The sequence below is a fragment of the Battus philenor genome, unplaced genomic scaffold (genome assembly GCF_028537555.1).
Source record: "Battus philenor isolate CCGP_79_NKW_IND1 unplaced genomic scaffold, ilBatPhil1.0.hap1 SCAF_15, whole genome shotgun sequence".
NCBI lineage: Eukaryota > Metazoa > Arthropoda > Insecta > Lepidoptera > Papilionidae > Battus > Battus philenor.
The window spans coordinates 9083317-9100983 of record NW_027181677.1 but is presented as its reverse complement, the minus strand read 5'-3'; the positions used below and the strand labels follow the sequence as shown (position 1 = coordinate 9100983).

General features: G+C 32.3%; 2 protein-coding genes across 2 annotated transcripts; one reads left to right on the top strand and one right to left on the bottom strand.

Annotated features, from left to right (window-relative positions):
• The first annotated feature begins 4880 nt into the window (after positions 1–4880).
• LOC137919010 (carboxypeptidase B-like) lies at positions 4881–11381 on the top strand. Its single transcript, XM_068761969.1, has 8 exons — positions 4881–5016; positions 5584–5661; positions 5731–5864; positions 7266–7426; positions 7680–7805; positions 8334–8439; positions 10182–10328; positions 11142–11381. Exons 1-8 carry the CDS (start codon positions 4881–4883, stop codon positions 11379–11381), a joined length of 1128 nt encoding a protein of 375 aa, XP_068618070.1.
• A 226-nt stretch (positions 11382–11607) lies between these two features.
• Positions 11608–16661, bottom strand: LOC137919009 (carboxypeptidase B-like). Its single transcript, XM_068761968.1, has 9 exons — positions 16599–16661; positions 15443–15536; positions 14922–15116; positions 14453–14586; positions 13867–14027; positions 13671–13796; positions 12934–13039; positions 12464–12610; positions 11608–11886 (listed from the first exon to the last, which is right to left on the bottom strand). Exons 1-9 carry the CDS (start codon positions 16659–16661, stop codon positions 11608–11610), a joined length of 1305 nt encoding a protein of 434 aa, XP_068618069.1.
• Positions 16662–17667: the final 1006 nt, after the last annotated feature.

Genomic DNA, 17667 nt, shown 5'->3' with positions numbered 1-17667 from the left:
AAGTTATTTTAAGCTAGTTGATTTTTTCTTTACATATTATTAATCTCTTGTCGTATCTGTCATAAAGTTATTTTAACTCATTTAAGATACACAAAAAAAAACTCGTACGAAAAATAAATCTGAAATAATTCGTTGAAAACTAATTTTTTCAACTTTTCGAACCCATAAACAAATATATTTTCATTGACACGTTACGGCTTTTACAAAGAACAATTCCAAAATTATCTCAACAAGCCAACGACTAATTAGGTGCTTGTTGTCAAAGTGCCATGTTAAGGTAAGACTCATAATCGTTTCAATCCTTAATCAAGATACACTAGTCATAAAGACGGCTGCACTTTGATCAATTACCGAAACAAATGACGCAGTGAGAGTAACGCACCACAGCCTGCATCCGACGGTTCGATTCGGCTCTCGCGCTAAACGTAGAACGAAATAATACACGAACATTAACACGAACACACTAAGAAACTTTGTTTACTGACTGACAGATCAATATTAAGGAATACTTTTGACTCTTTTAACATGCGTGTATCAAATCACGTCGAGTAATATATCAATAAAACGTGCATTCTTCTATATAGTAAGTTGATAATTCAAAAATTGCTTGTAAGTTAGAAAAATCATAAAAAATTAAAATGTTTATCAAGCAAAAATAAGTGTAATTTTCTGCCAGTAATAAAAATCTTTAGACGATAATACAGCTTAAAAATTATTTACTTGGCAAAATTAAAGAATTTGTGAAAGTTATTATGGAAGTAAAAACTTTAGTGGTAAAGAGGTTCTCTATTCTAACAGAAATGAAACACTTTAGTGTGAAGTAAACGGAATACTTGGATTGACAAAACAACAAGGCTCTTTAAAATATCTTGGAAGTTATAAAGCGTTCCAACACTCGCGCAGCGTATGAACGGCTCGTTATGAAGATATTAGTCAACGCGGTATTCCGTTACGGTGGCATTACTCGAAGTGCATCAACTATTGTGGCGGCGTTCTAGACGGCGAGTCGCATGTCAACAAGATGTTTGCTCTCTCCTACTAATAACTGTTTTGTGACTGTATATAGCTTTAAATATGGCAGCCATATGATAAAAAAAGAACTAAAAACAAGACTCAATTTGTTGTATGCTCTTCTCGAATCAGAACATGTTTGGGGCCCGCTTTAAGTTACAGAATATCATTTTTGAAACTATTTTTTATTATATTGGAATATAAGTAATCACTATATAGGAATCCAAAATCGTAAATAAAGTGAATAGATTAATAAAAGTCAAAGGATTGTTTCTGTTCACTTTTAATTTTTTATTTCAATAGGTACTTTTACATTTCATAACTTATTTGTTATTTCTTAGGTCATACATGCTGTTTCTTTAGACTCAAAACATACATCGTAACTTGTAATTATTTCGAGTGCTTTTTTTGTAGAATCTTTAAATGTTTTATTATATTTATAGATTCTACAAAATATATGAATATATTTATTTTATCTTTATTCCGTTACATAGAATCACTCATACGAAACGCAAGACGGACCGATCCACATTTCAATTAGCGGAGAGCCGGCATTAACGCCACTATCTTCATGCTAATCGCGTTAATTACTCTTCCGCAACTTATGCCCGCCCAAACGTCCCCGTCGCCTTTTAGACCAGATTAGCTTGCAGAAAGTTTTCTTACTGCGTTTTTGAAATTTATTTTTCCTTTAAACTTGTTTTATGTGCCAAAAATAGAATTGCGAACAAATTTACATATCCAGTGAAATAAGGCCCTGTTTATAAGACTTATTTTTAAATCTCAGACATTAATTGGAAGTGTGGAAAAATATTATTTGTATTTACCTGAAAAATAACTTAAAATATTTTTGTAAAGCCCAACCGAAACCGCTCTACCGCTTGTTAAGTATGTGCACTCGTTTATAGCGCAATCTTTGTTTTTTATTTAATAACACAATTCTTATTAAAAAAATGCATTAAAATAGTGATTTCTACCCTTGTATGTAGGATTAGATCTAAGTATGATAGCTTTCTTTCTCTCTTATGCCTAAAGGACTTCGGTATAGAAACTGTGAATGTATTACTTTTGACTTAAGTATTTTATGTATTTGAAATAATACCTAATTGCTAAGTCAATTCACGAAATTGTAATTGCATGATTAAAGTTTTCATTATAAACTGTACACGTTAACTGTAATTTATTATCTCTATAACATGAAGTCTAAAAAAGACTAAAATTCACACAGTAGGTACTATTCCCGTTAACGTCAGTCGTAACCACTTTTTACTCGACAAATTAAGTTGAAAATTAAGACAGGAAAATCGTCAGCCTACTCACATAAGCCACATGTCCGTTACAATCAATCTCGTTTGTCCTAAATTAGACAGACTGCTGCTGCGTGCTGTTTAAACTTCTGCTGGAAAAGTTTGAAAGGATTATTCTGATCCTTTAAACTATACAAATGTTACGCTAATAGGTTACACTTGCGCTTTTGTGGAATATTTACGTAACTTTTCACTATTACATGGATTCGCCGTGCGAGTGCTAGGTCTATCAAATTCAAACGGTTTTCGTGGCTGCCGATATGCGTACTAGATTTAAGGAGGCCTCATTTTAATGGTTTACAAACCCAACTAGTCTCCCTTCTTAACCAAATGTTAAATCCTGTGATAGCTAAATTTGAATATAATATTGCTATAGAACAATATCATTTAAACAAATTCAACGAACCCATAAGACATGATTACCCAAGGTCAAACAAGGAAAACGTAAGACACCATCCGTAAGGAACTGTTATGCTAGAATAACTCGAAGATATTTAACTTTCTTGATATGTAACAAAATCAATTTCTTTCGAGATGCTACCAATCACCTAAATGTTATAACTCTAAGGCCCTACTGAAGAAATACTTTTTTCTCACAAAGTATGATGTAAATAAATTAAAACCTTCACTTATCAAATTGGTTCTAATCTAATAATCTACATGTTAGTGTAATATCTTCTAGTAATAATGGTACATGACCTACTTTCGCCAACACACTGCGTCTCCAGTTTGGCGATTATGTATGGCGACTAGATCATAGTACTTGGTTACCTCTAGTTGTCTAGTCTTTGTGTATATTTATTTGCCGGGAATAGAGACTAGTTTTTTTAAGTCCGGTCTAGACGTCACTGTTATTCTACTTTAAATTAAGAAACAAAATAACACACCAATAAAAGTAATGTTCAATTAAACTATTATTAATATATTTTAACATAAAGTTTTAGTTACGCTAATCGAAAAGAATTTTAAAGTTTTAGATTGCACAAATAAATATGGTTAGTGAAATTTCTTTGGTTAAAGATTTTTTTGGAGCAAAAATTTTTGAGACAGCATTTATTTTTACTGTTTGCATTTTCCCCCCGAGAGCTACCACATTTACGTGATAACTGTTTCATATACCATGTATATATTAGCAGACTATTAAATTAAATTGCAGTAATTAAAGAAATCACTGACGCGTCAAATATTTAAATTTGACTTTTGTTTTTTTTAAAAAAGTCAATTTTTTAGTAACAAATCAATATAGTATATCTGTAATGACTTTAAAATAGCTTTTAAATTACTTTAATAATACGAATAATAAGAATGAAAGTCACTCCAAAGAATAAGTTCATATAGAAACGACGATGTAAGTAACGACGTAGTAACGAAATGGCCGACTAAAATCGGAATAAGTCCATTTCATGATTGCGACTAACTAAGGACGACGCCTGGAAAGCGCTTCGCCGATTTTGTTCACTAGACATTAGGTTTACGTGCACCAAGTTAAATTCTATTGTTAGTTATAATGAAATCTTTTTTTACCACCGTACAATTAATCTAAAAAAACGACGATAATACTGAATCTTTTGTTACATAAATATAATTATTATATAGTTATTTAATACATATAATTTTTTTATTGTAATAAGTACAGTGAAACGAAAAAAAACACATAAAATTTAATTGAATTAGACAGATTGTTTTTAAATTCAAGAAAAAAAAGTGACTATATTATCTGTGTTCTCATAACAATATTAATATGAAAATGACAAGTATTGTCATAAAAAATTAAATTAAATTATATTAAGTTAAACAATTTCACTTTTTCAAAATTTTATGTTTAAAAATGTTCTCCAGGAATAGATGATATAGAGAAGAAGTAGAATTTTAAAATTCTACTCCGCGATTAAAACATTCTGTTTGTTCCTTGTTCTCTTTCATTCTATTAAGGTAATTTTTCTTTACAATAACATCCTTCCGATTGCTCATAATTAAATAACACATTTTCTTTTATCCTCTATCCTTTATTATTATCTAACCTTAATATATAATTATTATCCTCTAACCTTTTACTAAAGGTTTTAAATTAGGCTTCTTATTTATTCGAAGGACTCTTGTTCTAATTTTACAATATCTTTATATACAAACTTATATATTATTGAAAAAATTACTTACTGTAAATAATAGTTTTTATCTTCAACTCATAGACCGTGTATTGTTCTGGCTGTAAGGATACTAGACATTTTCAGAGAAAGAATGTAGGCATGATACAAACAGGTGTACTCAAGCGTGGATCGACGATCTGACATTTTGAGAATTTTTTAGTCCTAGAAAATGTTATGTATATGATATAAAGAAACCATCTTAAATATTCCATTAGCGATTAGTCCGGTTATTATACAATAATCTCGTGCACGCGCCGAGATTCGAACCCATAACTCACGATCAGTGTCATCTGATAATCTGAGTCTATCTATAAACCTCTATACTACCCCTGCACTGTTATTACATAACATATACAAAATATAAAGTTTTCAAGTTCTTTAGATTTTGACTCCGGCCACCGAATCTAAAATAGCAATGGATGAATATTTATCGCTACTGTCTGCCGAAATTTTGTACTTAAATAGAATGATTGATGAAGAAGATGAAAAGGAACAAAAAATAAAAATTAAGGCAAGGGGTACACAAACAAATGTTAGGCGTCTAAAGAAAGGTACGTTAAAGTATTAGTTTACATTCTAGCTTAGGATTACTAAGTACCTCTTTTAAATTCATAATCCAAACTTTCATCTAACTTATTGAGAAATTTCATTATCATCATCATTTCAGTTGTAAAACATCCACTGATAAACATAGCCCCATAGATTTCTAATAGGATCGGTTTAATGAGTTTTCATTCAGTGTTTTCCAACCACCTGAATAAGGTCACCGTAAAACGTATGAACCGCGCTTATTAGTCCGTAGTCTACACTCCAGAACCTTAAAGTCCCAGTGGCCATCTATCCTAAGCGTTATGTGGCCGGCCTACTGCCACATTAACTTGCCAATCCAGTGAGCTATGTCCATGACTTTCGTTATTTCGTTTATAAATATGCTTTCAATATATTTTTCTGTTTCTTGAACAAAGGTTGTCTTAAATTTTCTCGGAATATTCCCTTAAACATGATCAATAAACACTTAATTAGAATCTATACTTAGAGATCGCATATATATAAAGTTCATCTACATTCCACTATACTATTTGGCAAAAATTATCATTAAATAATTCTTTCTCAACCAGATAAATATAGTTGTGTAATCGCGAGACAACAAGTATTCAAAAAAATAGCTCCAACACCGAAATCAAGACGAAGACGAGGTATCGACTATATTATTTGTGTTTAAATTAAATCAAGAATGTGTTTTTGATGAACTAATTTTTCCCCAGTGCAATTTATGGATTGGAAAAAATATCATAGACTTAGTGTAATTTACTCCTTCATGGATGACTTGGAAAAGGATTATCCCGCCATTTGTACAGTGTCAGATATTGGTAAATCTGTAGAAGGTAGGAATATAAAGGTAAACAAAACACTTTCGTTTAATATGACTTTCATTACATTTATAACATTTTTCATTTTTCGATAAACGTTCTCTCAGAGAAGAGGTAGTTGAGACTTTAATTTTTCAGGCAAGGTTTATAAATTTGCGATAATTGTTTTCTGTTCTAATCGCTTCAAAAATTATAGAAAATAATTTTATGTAAATATTTGTCACCCAATGTAATACTATATAATTATTTTAATTAGCTCCTTATATCACTACACTATTGTTTTTATATGTACCTAAGGCTGTTGTTAGTCTTCCGTGTAAATAAATGAATGAATTAGTAATAAAAAAACTGAAATATTATAATATATAAACAAATAATGGTAATTTGGAATATGTAGTTCACCTTTAATTCAGAAACAAATCTTTACTTTCTTTAAAATTCATTACATATAATTATCTTAATTCATGTTATTGTTCCATTTATAGTGATTACTTTTGTAAGTCATAACAAGATCGTCGCCGTTTCAACCCATAGACGCCCACTGCAAAGTATAGGCCTCTCCTAAAGATATCTATGTAGGAGGGTATACCATAATCGCCACGCTTGGCTGGCGGGTCGGCGACTGCAGTATAGTATTACAATAAGTAAAATGGCAATCCTACGCAATTAATGCTCGAAGTGATAATTATATATAAGATTGTATTCCGAAAATTCGACCTACGGTCACAAGTTTCAGTCCTTTACCACTACGTTCAAAAATAAACGACAGAAGAGCAGAATTTGAAAGAAACTAGAATCAGATTGAAGTCGCCTACAATGGCATCCTTCAATTTAAATATACGAAGGTTCGAAACGCTCCACGATGAGAAGAACCAAAACGAGCTTGCATGAGCTTTTTTGAGATCATTTTCACAGTTATCCTTAATAATGTTACTACTTTGAAGGGCCAATAATTCTCAAACTTAATTGTCACTTAAGTTGTGGTAGCATGTCGTAACTTATTTTTTAACAAGTTTTAGTTTATCTTTTTAGATCTCCACAATGGTTGTAAGCCGGTTAAATAGAAGTGTTTTGTAAAACCATATTGAATTGCCCATTTAAGGGTCACAGAAGTCGGCAATTCTGTGTGTTAGTTAGTTACTAATTTTATGCAGCTTAGAGAAAACTTATCTAGACGAGTACTCCCTACAGCTCGTTGACTTTTTTGTGACATTAATAACATTCTTATATACATAGACACGATTATTACAAAATTATAGATATCGACTAAGTGTTGTCATAATTTTTCCTGGATTGTTTTCTCTGAGAGAGTGTTTAGCTCATATATTATAGATTATACGTACAGCTACCTTTTCGTCATTAAATTTTCAGCGACAAAAATAAACTTAAACGTATTTTTTCTTTCATTAAAGTCATTGGTTTTGTTTTAGATGTTAAAGATATCCAATACAAACGTCAGTAACACGCCCGTGTGGTTAGATGCTTGCATTCACTCCCGAGAATGGATCAGTACAGCTGTCGTTACCTACATAGCGAATAACATCGCCAAAAACTTTTATTATCTGCCACAATCAATAACTAACAAAGACTGGTAAGTTAAAAATTTTCAACGTTATTTATTTATTTAAAATCCTTTATCTTAAAAATAATTTCATATGACTGAATTATTGGCAACTATAGATATGTATCGTGATATAAAAAACACCGCATATAATTCAGAATATTTCCGAAATGATTCGTCAGCAATATATTTATGTTTTTGTTTATTTAGGTCATCGATGAAAGGAATCGAATAATTTTCTTCTTCAGTTCATAGAATGCTTATATAACTGATTATTTTATAGGTATTTTGTGCCGGTAGTAAACCCAGATGGATACGAATTCACGCACACGAACGAAAGGATGTGGAGAAAAAATCGCGCAAAACACGAGGGTAAAGTTGTCGGAGTCGATCTAAATCGAAATTTTAGGTAATTTTTATAATACGTTTCAATAATATCAAATCATAAACTTATATATTATCAATGTCATAAAATTTTGAGACTAGCGGCATTTTGTTCGAGTTAAACAATGAATAAAAGATAAATTTGTAAAATTAGTGTGTCTAGGTATAAAAATAATGTCTATTTCATTTTTGGAAATTTAAAGAAAAGATAAATCTTTTCACTATTACAAAATCTATCAAATATACTTATAAAGGAAAACGTTTAAAAACTAATTACATTTATATATTAATGACAATTACACGATTTTTGATGACTTCAAGCCATATTTGATTTGAATATAAACTAAATTTTTCGTATGCTTTGTATTTTAAAAACAATTAGCAGTAATTCCAGTTGTATTACGAGTTTTAAATCTCCTCTCTTTTATGTAGACCTGTGTTCTTACTGTAAAAAATTACAAGGATTTATACAAAGCGTTCTTTTCTACAATATTGTCTTAAAATAAAATTAACTTTGTAATTCTACATTCATAGATTTTCACGTCCATTTCAGCTGCGGGTGGGGTAAGGATGGTGACCAAGGTTCATCTGCGGAACCAAACAATGTATTTTATCGAGGACCTGCGCCATTTTCGGAACCCGAAGCTGTAGCTATTAGGGTAATACTATTTATTATTTTTCTACCGGCTTTGCAGATTTTTAGCGTCCTAGGTAACGGAACACATATATGATAATCTGGTCTATATGTGTAAAAATATTAATAAATATAAGAATAGAGACATACATAAGGTTAGCGCTAGATATAAAGATAAGCTTGTTTATATCCATCTTTAGGATTCACATAATTACTCTTTAATAAGAAACTGTGTACGGTTCCATGTGTGTAATATCTCTGAATATTCATGTAACTATATTAAAAAAATTGTAAAAACTCCTCTTACAGTTTGAAAGACTTTTTACGTGGTACAAAGCATTATAATAAATCACTTTACTACTATATTAAAGACATTATAAAAGTACGAAAACAAAGACCATCTGATTTAATGTGGTCTTTTCTTAGATCAGGGCGCGCTTTAAGTGAACAGATACGGTTGTACATGTACTCAATCTGATTCTAGTTTTTATCAAATTGGGCTTTTCCAGCATTCTTCTCATGAGGTAAACAAGTGGTCACAGTAAATGATTTTATGTGACGGAAAATTTACCAACGATTTCTTAAAAACCACTGATACGCCGTTATTTTTTATATCGATGAGGAGCTTTATAGTTCACCATCATCATAATTATTACATATTTTATTTTTTATTATATTCATTTTTTGGGCTCCACTTTGAGGACCTCTCGTTCCCTTATTTTAAATCTATGAGAGGGACTTTTGTTTCAAATAATTTTTCAGTAATTTTTTTAATGGCGTTCCCTTCCTTCACGACTTCTTTCACTATACCTTCTTTCATTATTTATATTTTCTTGTTAATTCGTTTTGTTCATTCGCAATCCTTACACACATCGCCTCTTTTTCTTCGCCGCATTCTTTTAGTATTACAGTTAAGTTTAGAATTTTTAAGTTTCCTTATTTCTATTATCATTGATTCTTATTTTACAAATGTTTTGTTACTAAATCTTATTTTTTTTTCCTTTAGCTTCATTTTTATATATTACCTTATTGTTTTAAACCAATGTTTTAATAATCTGTGGCGGCGTCCTTTATTTTCCATCATGGAGGCGATGGTGCCACTATCTATACTTACTTCCAGCTCCATTTCGGACTCCCTTGAAAAATACGGCAACAGCTCGTAAATGCATGCCTACGGCCTGGTCCACCGATGGGTCACAGGTGCACGAGGGAGTCTCCCTGAGCTTCTCCTGTGCCCCATGAATGTTGGGCCAGAACGGTGTACAGCTCCACTGTACGCAGTGTCATTATTACATGTTAGGAACACAAGTATATTTCATCATCATTGCATCCATCGAACGATTAATGCTGGACTTAGATCTCCGATTAAAAGCGGTCTAAATCCGGTTACTAATCCGACAACGTTTACAAGATTATCTGTTCACCTGTGGGCTATATTGCATACCAGTGTGCAATTTCAATAGAGGTTTCATTCACAGCTTCTTGACTTCATTGGAAAATCTCTTTGTTTATTGACATTTATAACTTCCCTGGCTTAGGGTTGTAGCTCTGTTTCAGAAGTTTGAGAGCTCTGAAGATGCTCAGTCTTAGGCCGCTTTACATCAACTAAACACTGGGCTCTCTTAGCCCCCAAACCTTGGCTTAAGCCATTTCATTGGAAGGTTGCTCAGAGCTATCACCCCTGTTTAGGATTACGATCCATGGATAACTGAGGAAACCAAAAATAAGCTTATCTTGCATTTATATTAATGAATCATTCACTTACAGGATGCTATAATGAATTCCAGAACAGCATTCAAAGTGTTCCTGTCGTTCCACAGTTACTTCGAACTGATAATTTTTCCCTGGGGACATATTGATGACGCTTGTCCAGACTATCTTAATTTATTAGAAGGAGGTGCGGTGATGTCAAGAGTAAGACATTTATATTAAATAAAGATCATTTCTAAGTCTAAATACAAGGCTTTAGAGTATTATTTAAGTCATATATTGACAAATATACAAAGTTATAGAATAATTTTTACTGCTACTTTATCTACATTTGAATATGCTCTAGAGGTCTTATGCTACCGACACTATCGTATCTCGCCTTAGGAAAGTGCGGCGAGGTGGGGGGAGAGAATAAAAGACCATGACCACCGCTGCCGTAATCTTTGATAGTGGACTAAAGGAACATAACACATCCCCCCGTCTCACCGCATGCATACCTAAGATGCGGTACAGCGGTTCCAATATCAATATACCACAATATTAAGCAGAAAAATAAATAATTCAGCTTTGAACAGTAGGTAAATTATTTAATTCATCTGGTGAAAATTACTGACCATAAATAAATCTAAAACAAATGTTCCAACAATTTGCACTGGAATAGCGTCTTTTTTCGGACTCCGTACTCTCTTTCTTTCACAGCGTTAAAAGCACCAATGTTCAGAAAATCGGTATTAATTAATGATTTATCATATTTTGGCAATCATTTCACTAACCGAAAATTCATTGCTATATATTTTTGACATATTCCGAATTGTAATGTCTAACTCTAACTAACAATCGCTAATGATCATAAAGTATTAAAATTGAATTCTGAACTTGTGATTATATCTTTTGTCACGTTAAAAATTTCAAATTATCAAGTTAAGTTTGACCGTTAGGATTTAAATAAAAAGTATCTGCTTCTATTCGATTGTCTTTATCAAGTCTATTGTCGTAAAATTAATAATTTCTTACCAGGCAATTTACGAAAGCAGCGGTATGATTTACAAAGTTGGCAGCACTAAAGACTTGACGTATAGCGCTTGCGGAACTAGCATAGATTGGAGCTACACTATAGCCAACATACCTTATTCGTATATGATAGAGCTACGAAGCAGAAGGCACAAGTTTCGACTACCTAAGGATCAGATCATTGAAACGGGAAAAGAAATTTGGAGCGCAGTTGACAAGCTTATGGCGTATGTAGATAAAACTTAATTATGGCTAATATATGACATTTTAATCCAAATATTCTAATTAAGGAACAAATTATTTTGATATTCGTTTTAGTGAGAGTACTATTAATTTTGTTTAAACTGGTATGTTTTTAAAATGTTTGTATATACATAAATCACGTTGTATTTAAACAAAATGCTTAAAAATAAAGTATAACAATCAAATAACTAAAATTGTTTAATTTAGCAATACACATTTATAGTTTACATCACATTTGTTTATTTCTTATGTTCACACAATTTAAACATTTCTTTTTATCGACGTGTTGGGCTAAAGCTTTTACACCACTCCAGACCTCTTCACAACACTCCAGTATTTCTTCCTTCGGTAATGTAAATTTGTGTTCCTTGCTCCTCAGCTCGACTAGATAGGAGAAAGGAATTCGCGCGAACCCGTAACTCCAGTCGATACTCGTGCCGCTGGCTGGATACATTAAGTCGTTGAAATTACCAACCTTGTACATACGACCACTTGTATCGAAGATTGCCTAAAAACATAAATGAGAAGTTCCTTTTAAAGCAGTACTGAGTAATCAAACCATATCTCACATACACTACTAGACTAATATGTACTCATCACACTATAACAAATGTGGTTGTTCGTTGGCATCTACAGTTTTAACATGTTAGAGGTCTTAGAGCGTTAATAGTACTTATCTTACAACAACAGTAACCTGATATGTTACTTCCGGAAATACGGGCTATATGCATTTTATATTTATTAAACTGTTTTCTAAAACCGAACGACATTTTGATCATTTTTGGTCGAGTTTGGTTGGTCTCGAGGAATCCTATAGATAATTAATGTCACCGGCGATCTGGGTAAACCGAGGCGGGTGGCTCTTTAAGCTACTCCCAAGCTACGAACTGTTACATTATTTCATTATATTAGGAACCCACTAAGCTCTTAGGTCACTCCGTGAAATAATTTGACTCAAGGACTTCGCTCAAATAACGTATAATGGAAGGTCGAAACATCGTCTTGATCGGTTGATATTATCTAATTATCGAGAAAGCTTCTACAGATTGCACAATCATTATAATAAATACATCAGTTAACATTACCTTAGCCATGACAGCGCCTCCCTCGAGCAAGTTAACGTAATCAGGACACGGATCAGTTGTAAAACACCAAGGAAAACATATAATTTCGCTGTACGAGTGTAAAGTTATGAAAATTTTGAACGGTATACTTGAATATAATATTAAATCCTGAAAAATAACAAGTAAAGATTTTAAGTGCTTATAAATATAACCATTTATATAGTAAACAGTGAAGTAATAATATTTGCCATCGCTCGGAACAAGAGCAAGAGTTAAAATTGAAATGAAAAAAATTTACACGCGCATTGTATCGAACCTGCTCCAAACAAAGCATGGAGAAAGTGTATATTTAAAAAGACGTAAATTAAAATAAAAAAAACTATTAATCATCATTTATTTGCGCTACTCTGTAAATGGACAAAAAAGAAGAAAAGGTTTATGTCACTAGTTCTTTTTATCGTACCCTGTAGTTTAATAAAAAATCGTCAAACCTTTATTGCGGCTGTTTCTGGTTCAGAGAACGGATGAGATCCCCTAAAATTATTGTGGTTTGGATCACCACTAGAGTGTAACGTTGTGCTTTCTCCCCATTTAATCCTGCAAATAAAATTATTACTATCAAGATATTAAAAACGGACAGAGTATTGAAAGAGAAAAGTACGGTCGCAACTCTTATGCTTGACTGCAAAAAACGCTAGCAATAATGTTCCACCTTAGAACCTCTGTAGCTAAATTAATTACATGATATTAGGAAGTACTACTAAAATTATATGTTAAAAATGGCGTCGTTTCACTTAACCGCAGATTCTCTCTCCTCACGCCCCATTCTTTCTTTCAATTGTTATAAAATGTTTTACACATCTATAAATTCTAAAATTGCGGTTTCTTTCTACTCTTTTACTCTCACAATTACAAAAGAAGTCCCCTCAGAGAAAAAAACACGATCTATAATTACCAAGAAAGAGTTACAATTGAAAATATTTTCGATCGATCCCATCTCACAATTATTTTAACTCTCCATCAATGTTGCAAGTCGTGGCATTTGACTACTAGACTACAATCTCATAGTATCTGGACCTACATATACTACAACGACTTGAAATATCTACGAAAAATTACGCAAGTATTTATTTTACTAAAAAATTACTAACGCGGTATAAAAACCACAAAACTGCAAATAAAAAACAAAAACTTGAAATTGGAAAATAAGATTGAGAAAAATAATTACCCAAAATTTCTATTAAGATCTACTCCGACTATAGAAGTGCCGAGACGCGATCTATTCTTTCTCCACATACGATCACTGAGATGACTATAAACATAGCCGTCTGGATTCACAACTGGAACTAAATGCCTGAGAAAGATTAACATTTAAACATCGTCACGGAGTTGATAAACAGTCTAATAGAACACGGCGTGTTTACCAGTCTTTATTAGTTATGTTCGTTGGCAGAGAGTCAAAGTTCTTGGCAATCTGCTCGCCTATGTACGTGACTACACATGCACTGATCCACTCCCGGGCGTGAATAGTGCCGTCCAACCACACCCCGGTGTTTGTTGCGTTGCTGTTGGAAATTCTTAACATCTGTAAAGTCAACATTATTATCTTCTTAAAACTGTACCACATATGTAAAAAATGTACGTGTATAACCCGTATCACATTGAAAATTACTGGAAACAAAAAAAAAATCTTAAAAGAAGTCTATAGTATTTGTGTGAATGTCATAAATATATTATGTATTAGATATTATATTAATTACATAAGACCAAAGAGAACGATATCTGTTTAGCATGTTCGACGACTATCTGTAGATACAACTACAATTCAACTACGAAAATTGCCTACGTAGACTTTATTACAAACTTTATTACGAATCAAGATAGAAGAGAAAACTATTTGCTGCATATAATTCTAATTTATAATTATATATGTAATTTCAAAATGCCGTTGATAAAATAATTTTCTCCCATATTTGTTATAGTCAAAGGTAAAAAATTGTTTGTACGTACCATTATATCTCTACCTTCAACTGTGGTACCGATTGCGCTTAAAGTACATGTAGATGGATATTGCGTCTCCAAGTCTTGTAAATGCTTATAAATAACATCAAGGGGATGGTATTCTTTCCAATCCATCACACGGGCTAAAAATATTTACTATATACACGATTTATTTTTTATTATTTCGGCAAATTGCACTGTTAATGAAGTGAAGATCACAGACCGCCAAGCGCAGCTGAAGTCGTCCGAAGTCGCTCGATACAGGCGGCATTCAACTGGTCTTATTATAAATATATATGGACGCCTATGTCCAGCAGTGGACATTCTACTGATGAAATGATGGTGATAATAATATTCGCCCATATTTTCTATTTTTATCAATGACCGTCGCTTTTTTTACTATGAAACCATTACACTTATAATACAAATTACCTCTTACACATCGGTTGACTAAATACTTCATTTAAAAATTGCTTACGTTTTGGTGATCTGCTTAGGAAGCAGTAAGAATTAATTGGGCTAGAAGCATAATGCCTTCCTAATATGTCTGCATTTGTGTCTGTTACTTCATATAATATGTTTCGATTTTGCAATAACTTTTGTAATTGCATCACTCGTGTACCCTCTACCGCCACGTTAATTCCATCTTCGTTTTCTTTGCAAATATTTATAGCTGCAAATGTTATATGTAATCTAGAGCAAACAGTATAAACGACAATACATTTGTAACTGATTTAAGATATAATATTAATGTCATACGTGCAAATAAACAATTAAATTGAAACACGAACCCGAAAATTTGTACAATTGAAATATTACCATATTCGTTAAACATTTAAATGAGATTATCATAAAGTAATGAGTTGTGAATTTTTTTTTACACCGCAGAAGTGCATTTTATTAAAAACCAAAGTGAAAGCCAATGTTTAAGTGATTATAGATTTATTTATTATTACAGATTTTCGGTATAACCTGGTCGATAAAAAAAAATTTACTCACTGCCTTTCACGTCCAAATTTTTCAGGAAACTCTTTTGACCTTCTTTTATATTTTTTACAGACCATATTTGATATCTCAATCTTTTTTGTGACACCTTGACAGATTTAAAGTAATCTTGATATTAATTTTTTAGTGGGAACTTTACAATTTGTACATCGAAATTTTAACGTTTGACATTTCACCAACAAAACTCAGGCCAAATGATTGCGTTGCAAAGTAAATGACGTATGGTAATGAAGCAATTATACCAACATTGAAAATATTTTGATGCATTTGTTTGTTATGATTCTTTTTGAAGTACAAGGTTTCATGTAATATAGCTTCATCTGACAAGATGATTTAAGATAACTTTCCTCATTCGTAATAACTAATATTCAGTAACACCAATGAAGCATACAAACTAAAGTTCAAATTGGAGAATATACTGAAAAATAGACCATATCTTATAATACGATGAAATCAGTGTAATTTAAAATGTCATTGATATATTTCTCATAGTCGAATGTTTTATAATAATTAACCATTTAAAAGCTGTAAAATTTATTTTAAAACTTGACTAGGTGATTGGTTATAGGTTTAAAAGCTTGAATTTGTGAATATATTCAAATAACACCATCATAACGTAGTTTTCCGGTTCCGATATTGCTCTTGGTTAAGACACGGCTCATTTATGCTAACTTACTTAACATCAACTCAACTTATTTAAAATTGATGTAATGACGTTGCAAATAATGATTGGATTGTTACATTATTGTTACCGATGTATTATATAGTTCATATTATAACTAAATGTTTTAAAATATGGTAATGACTGGACTGACTAGTCAGGGACAGAGAGAAAAATAACTTATTTAATGTGTTATAATGTGATTATTGAAAACAAATATTTCTTACTATGTTGTAGTTACGCTATTTATTTCTGAAACTATTGGTTATTAGACAGTGTACCGTACGTTAATCAAGGGCAAATGAGCTCTTAGCTAGCATTTACCCTTTAAAATCTTTTACACCTATGTATAACCATACTTTTATTACACTTTTAATACTCTTATAGGCCAACTAACATAGTTTCCATTAGACAACTTATCACTTCGATGGTTATCGAACGAGTGACCGAGCTCCCGACTCAATAATCAAAACGCTGTTTCAACCTCACCACTCTCAATCCTTTTACTGGAAGTTGACACATAAGAGTAACGGGGTCGAATAGTGTTGCCATTTAAGAAAAATAAAACTACCTTTTATAAAATTCTTACATTCAATTTAATAAGACAAGAACTATGTACGTACAATAATGCACTATCATAATGTAATTATATTCTCATCACTGCGAAGCTCTATTAATCACGAACTTTGACTGATGACAAACTATCATTAGCCCTCACTAAATTATAACAAAAGGTAAACGTACATTGAACTTAAATATTCAGAATAAAAAAAAGAAAGATTCTTTAAGGAAATTCTTAATCAGTGCATAGACAGAGATGGTTGTGCAAACAATGCGCGTGTAATCAAGAAGAGCGAGTCAAAGAACCAAGGCGCTAAGCTTGCGGAGCCGCTCGATAATTAGATGTAATCAGATATTTTCCGTCAACGGCCCCTTCCCTGCCTCGACTATGCACTCCCTGTTAATGAAATAGACTCCCCTACCATTAGTTCTCGCACTCACATTAAACTCGCTTTATTAATAACTCGAAACATATAAAAATCGGTTTTAATGCCTTAATTTCTCCTGGACCTTCGTATGAATTTTGTACATAGAACCCAACTACACAAAACGCTTTTAATTTATGCCGTATAAGTGCTAAATCTCTATTTTTGTTGAATAAAAATCCCGAGTTTTATTATGCATAACCGTTCAGTTTTCCTTTTGTTGGTCTTTTTTATAATTTTAATTTTAAATTTTTTAGTGTTAATTTATAAGAAAGGCGTTCGATTTTGTTATGTAATATTTGATGTTTTAGAGTATACGTAGAAATATGCGGATGCGGGTAGCGCAAGCCGTACAGTAGATGCCTATCGGCAATAAATTAGCGATCTTTATGTTTGTAAGTATGGAATGTCGATAGCTCTGATACACAAAAATCCTGCTTAAATTTTTTATTGATTTTCGAGATTATTAGGAGCCAATGGTAGCGTAGGTAGCTTGGGCAACCCGCTAACCAGACGGCGGACCCCAAACGGCGCCACCCCTCCCGCCGAAATGTCGCCTCGACTCCGTCTTA

Excerpts from the sequence above, each read along its gene's own strand:
- LOC137919010 (XM_068761969.1), top strand. The coding sequence starts at position 4,881 with ATGGATGAATATTTATCGCTACTGTCTGCCGAAATTTTGTACTTAAAT. Across the intron at positions 7,427-7,679 it reads TCAATAACTAACAAAGACTG|GTATTTTGTGCCGGTAGTAA; the intron begins GTAAGTTAAAAA and ends ATTATTTTATAG. Across the intron at positions 7,806-8,333 it reads GATCTAAATCGAAATTTTAG|CTGCGGGTGGGGTAAGGATG; the intron begins GTAATTTTTATA and ends CGTCCATTTCAG.
- LOC137919009 (XM_068761968.1), bottom strand. The coding sequence starts at position 16,661 with ATGGCAACACTATTCGACCCCGTTACTCTTATGTGTCAACTTCCAGTA. Across the intron at positions 14,587-14,921 it reads CCTAAGCAGATCACCAAAAC|CCCGTGTGATGGATTGGAAA; the intron begins GTAAGCAATTTT and ends AAATATTTTTAG. Across the intron at positions 14,028-14,452 it reads TTGAAGGTAGAGATATAATG|ATGTTAAGAATTTCCAACAG; the intron begins GTACGTACAAAC and ends TTGACTTTACAG.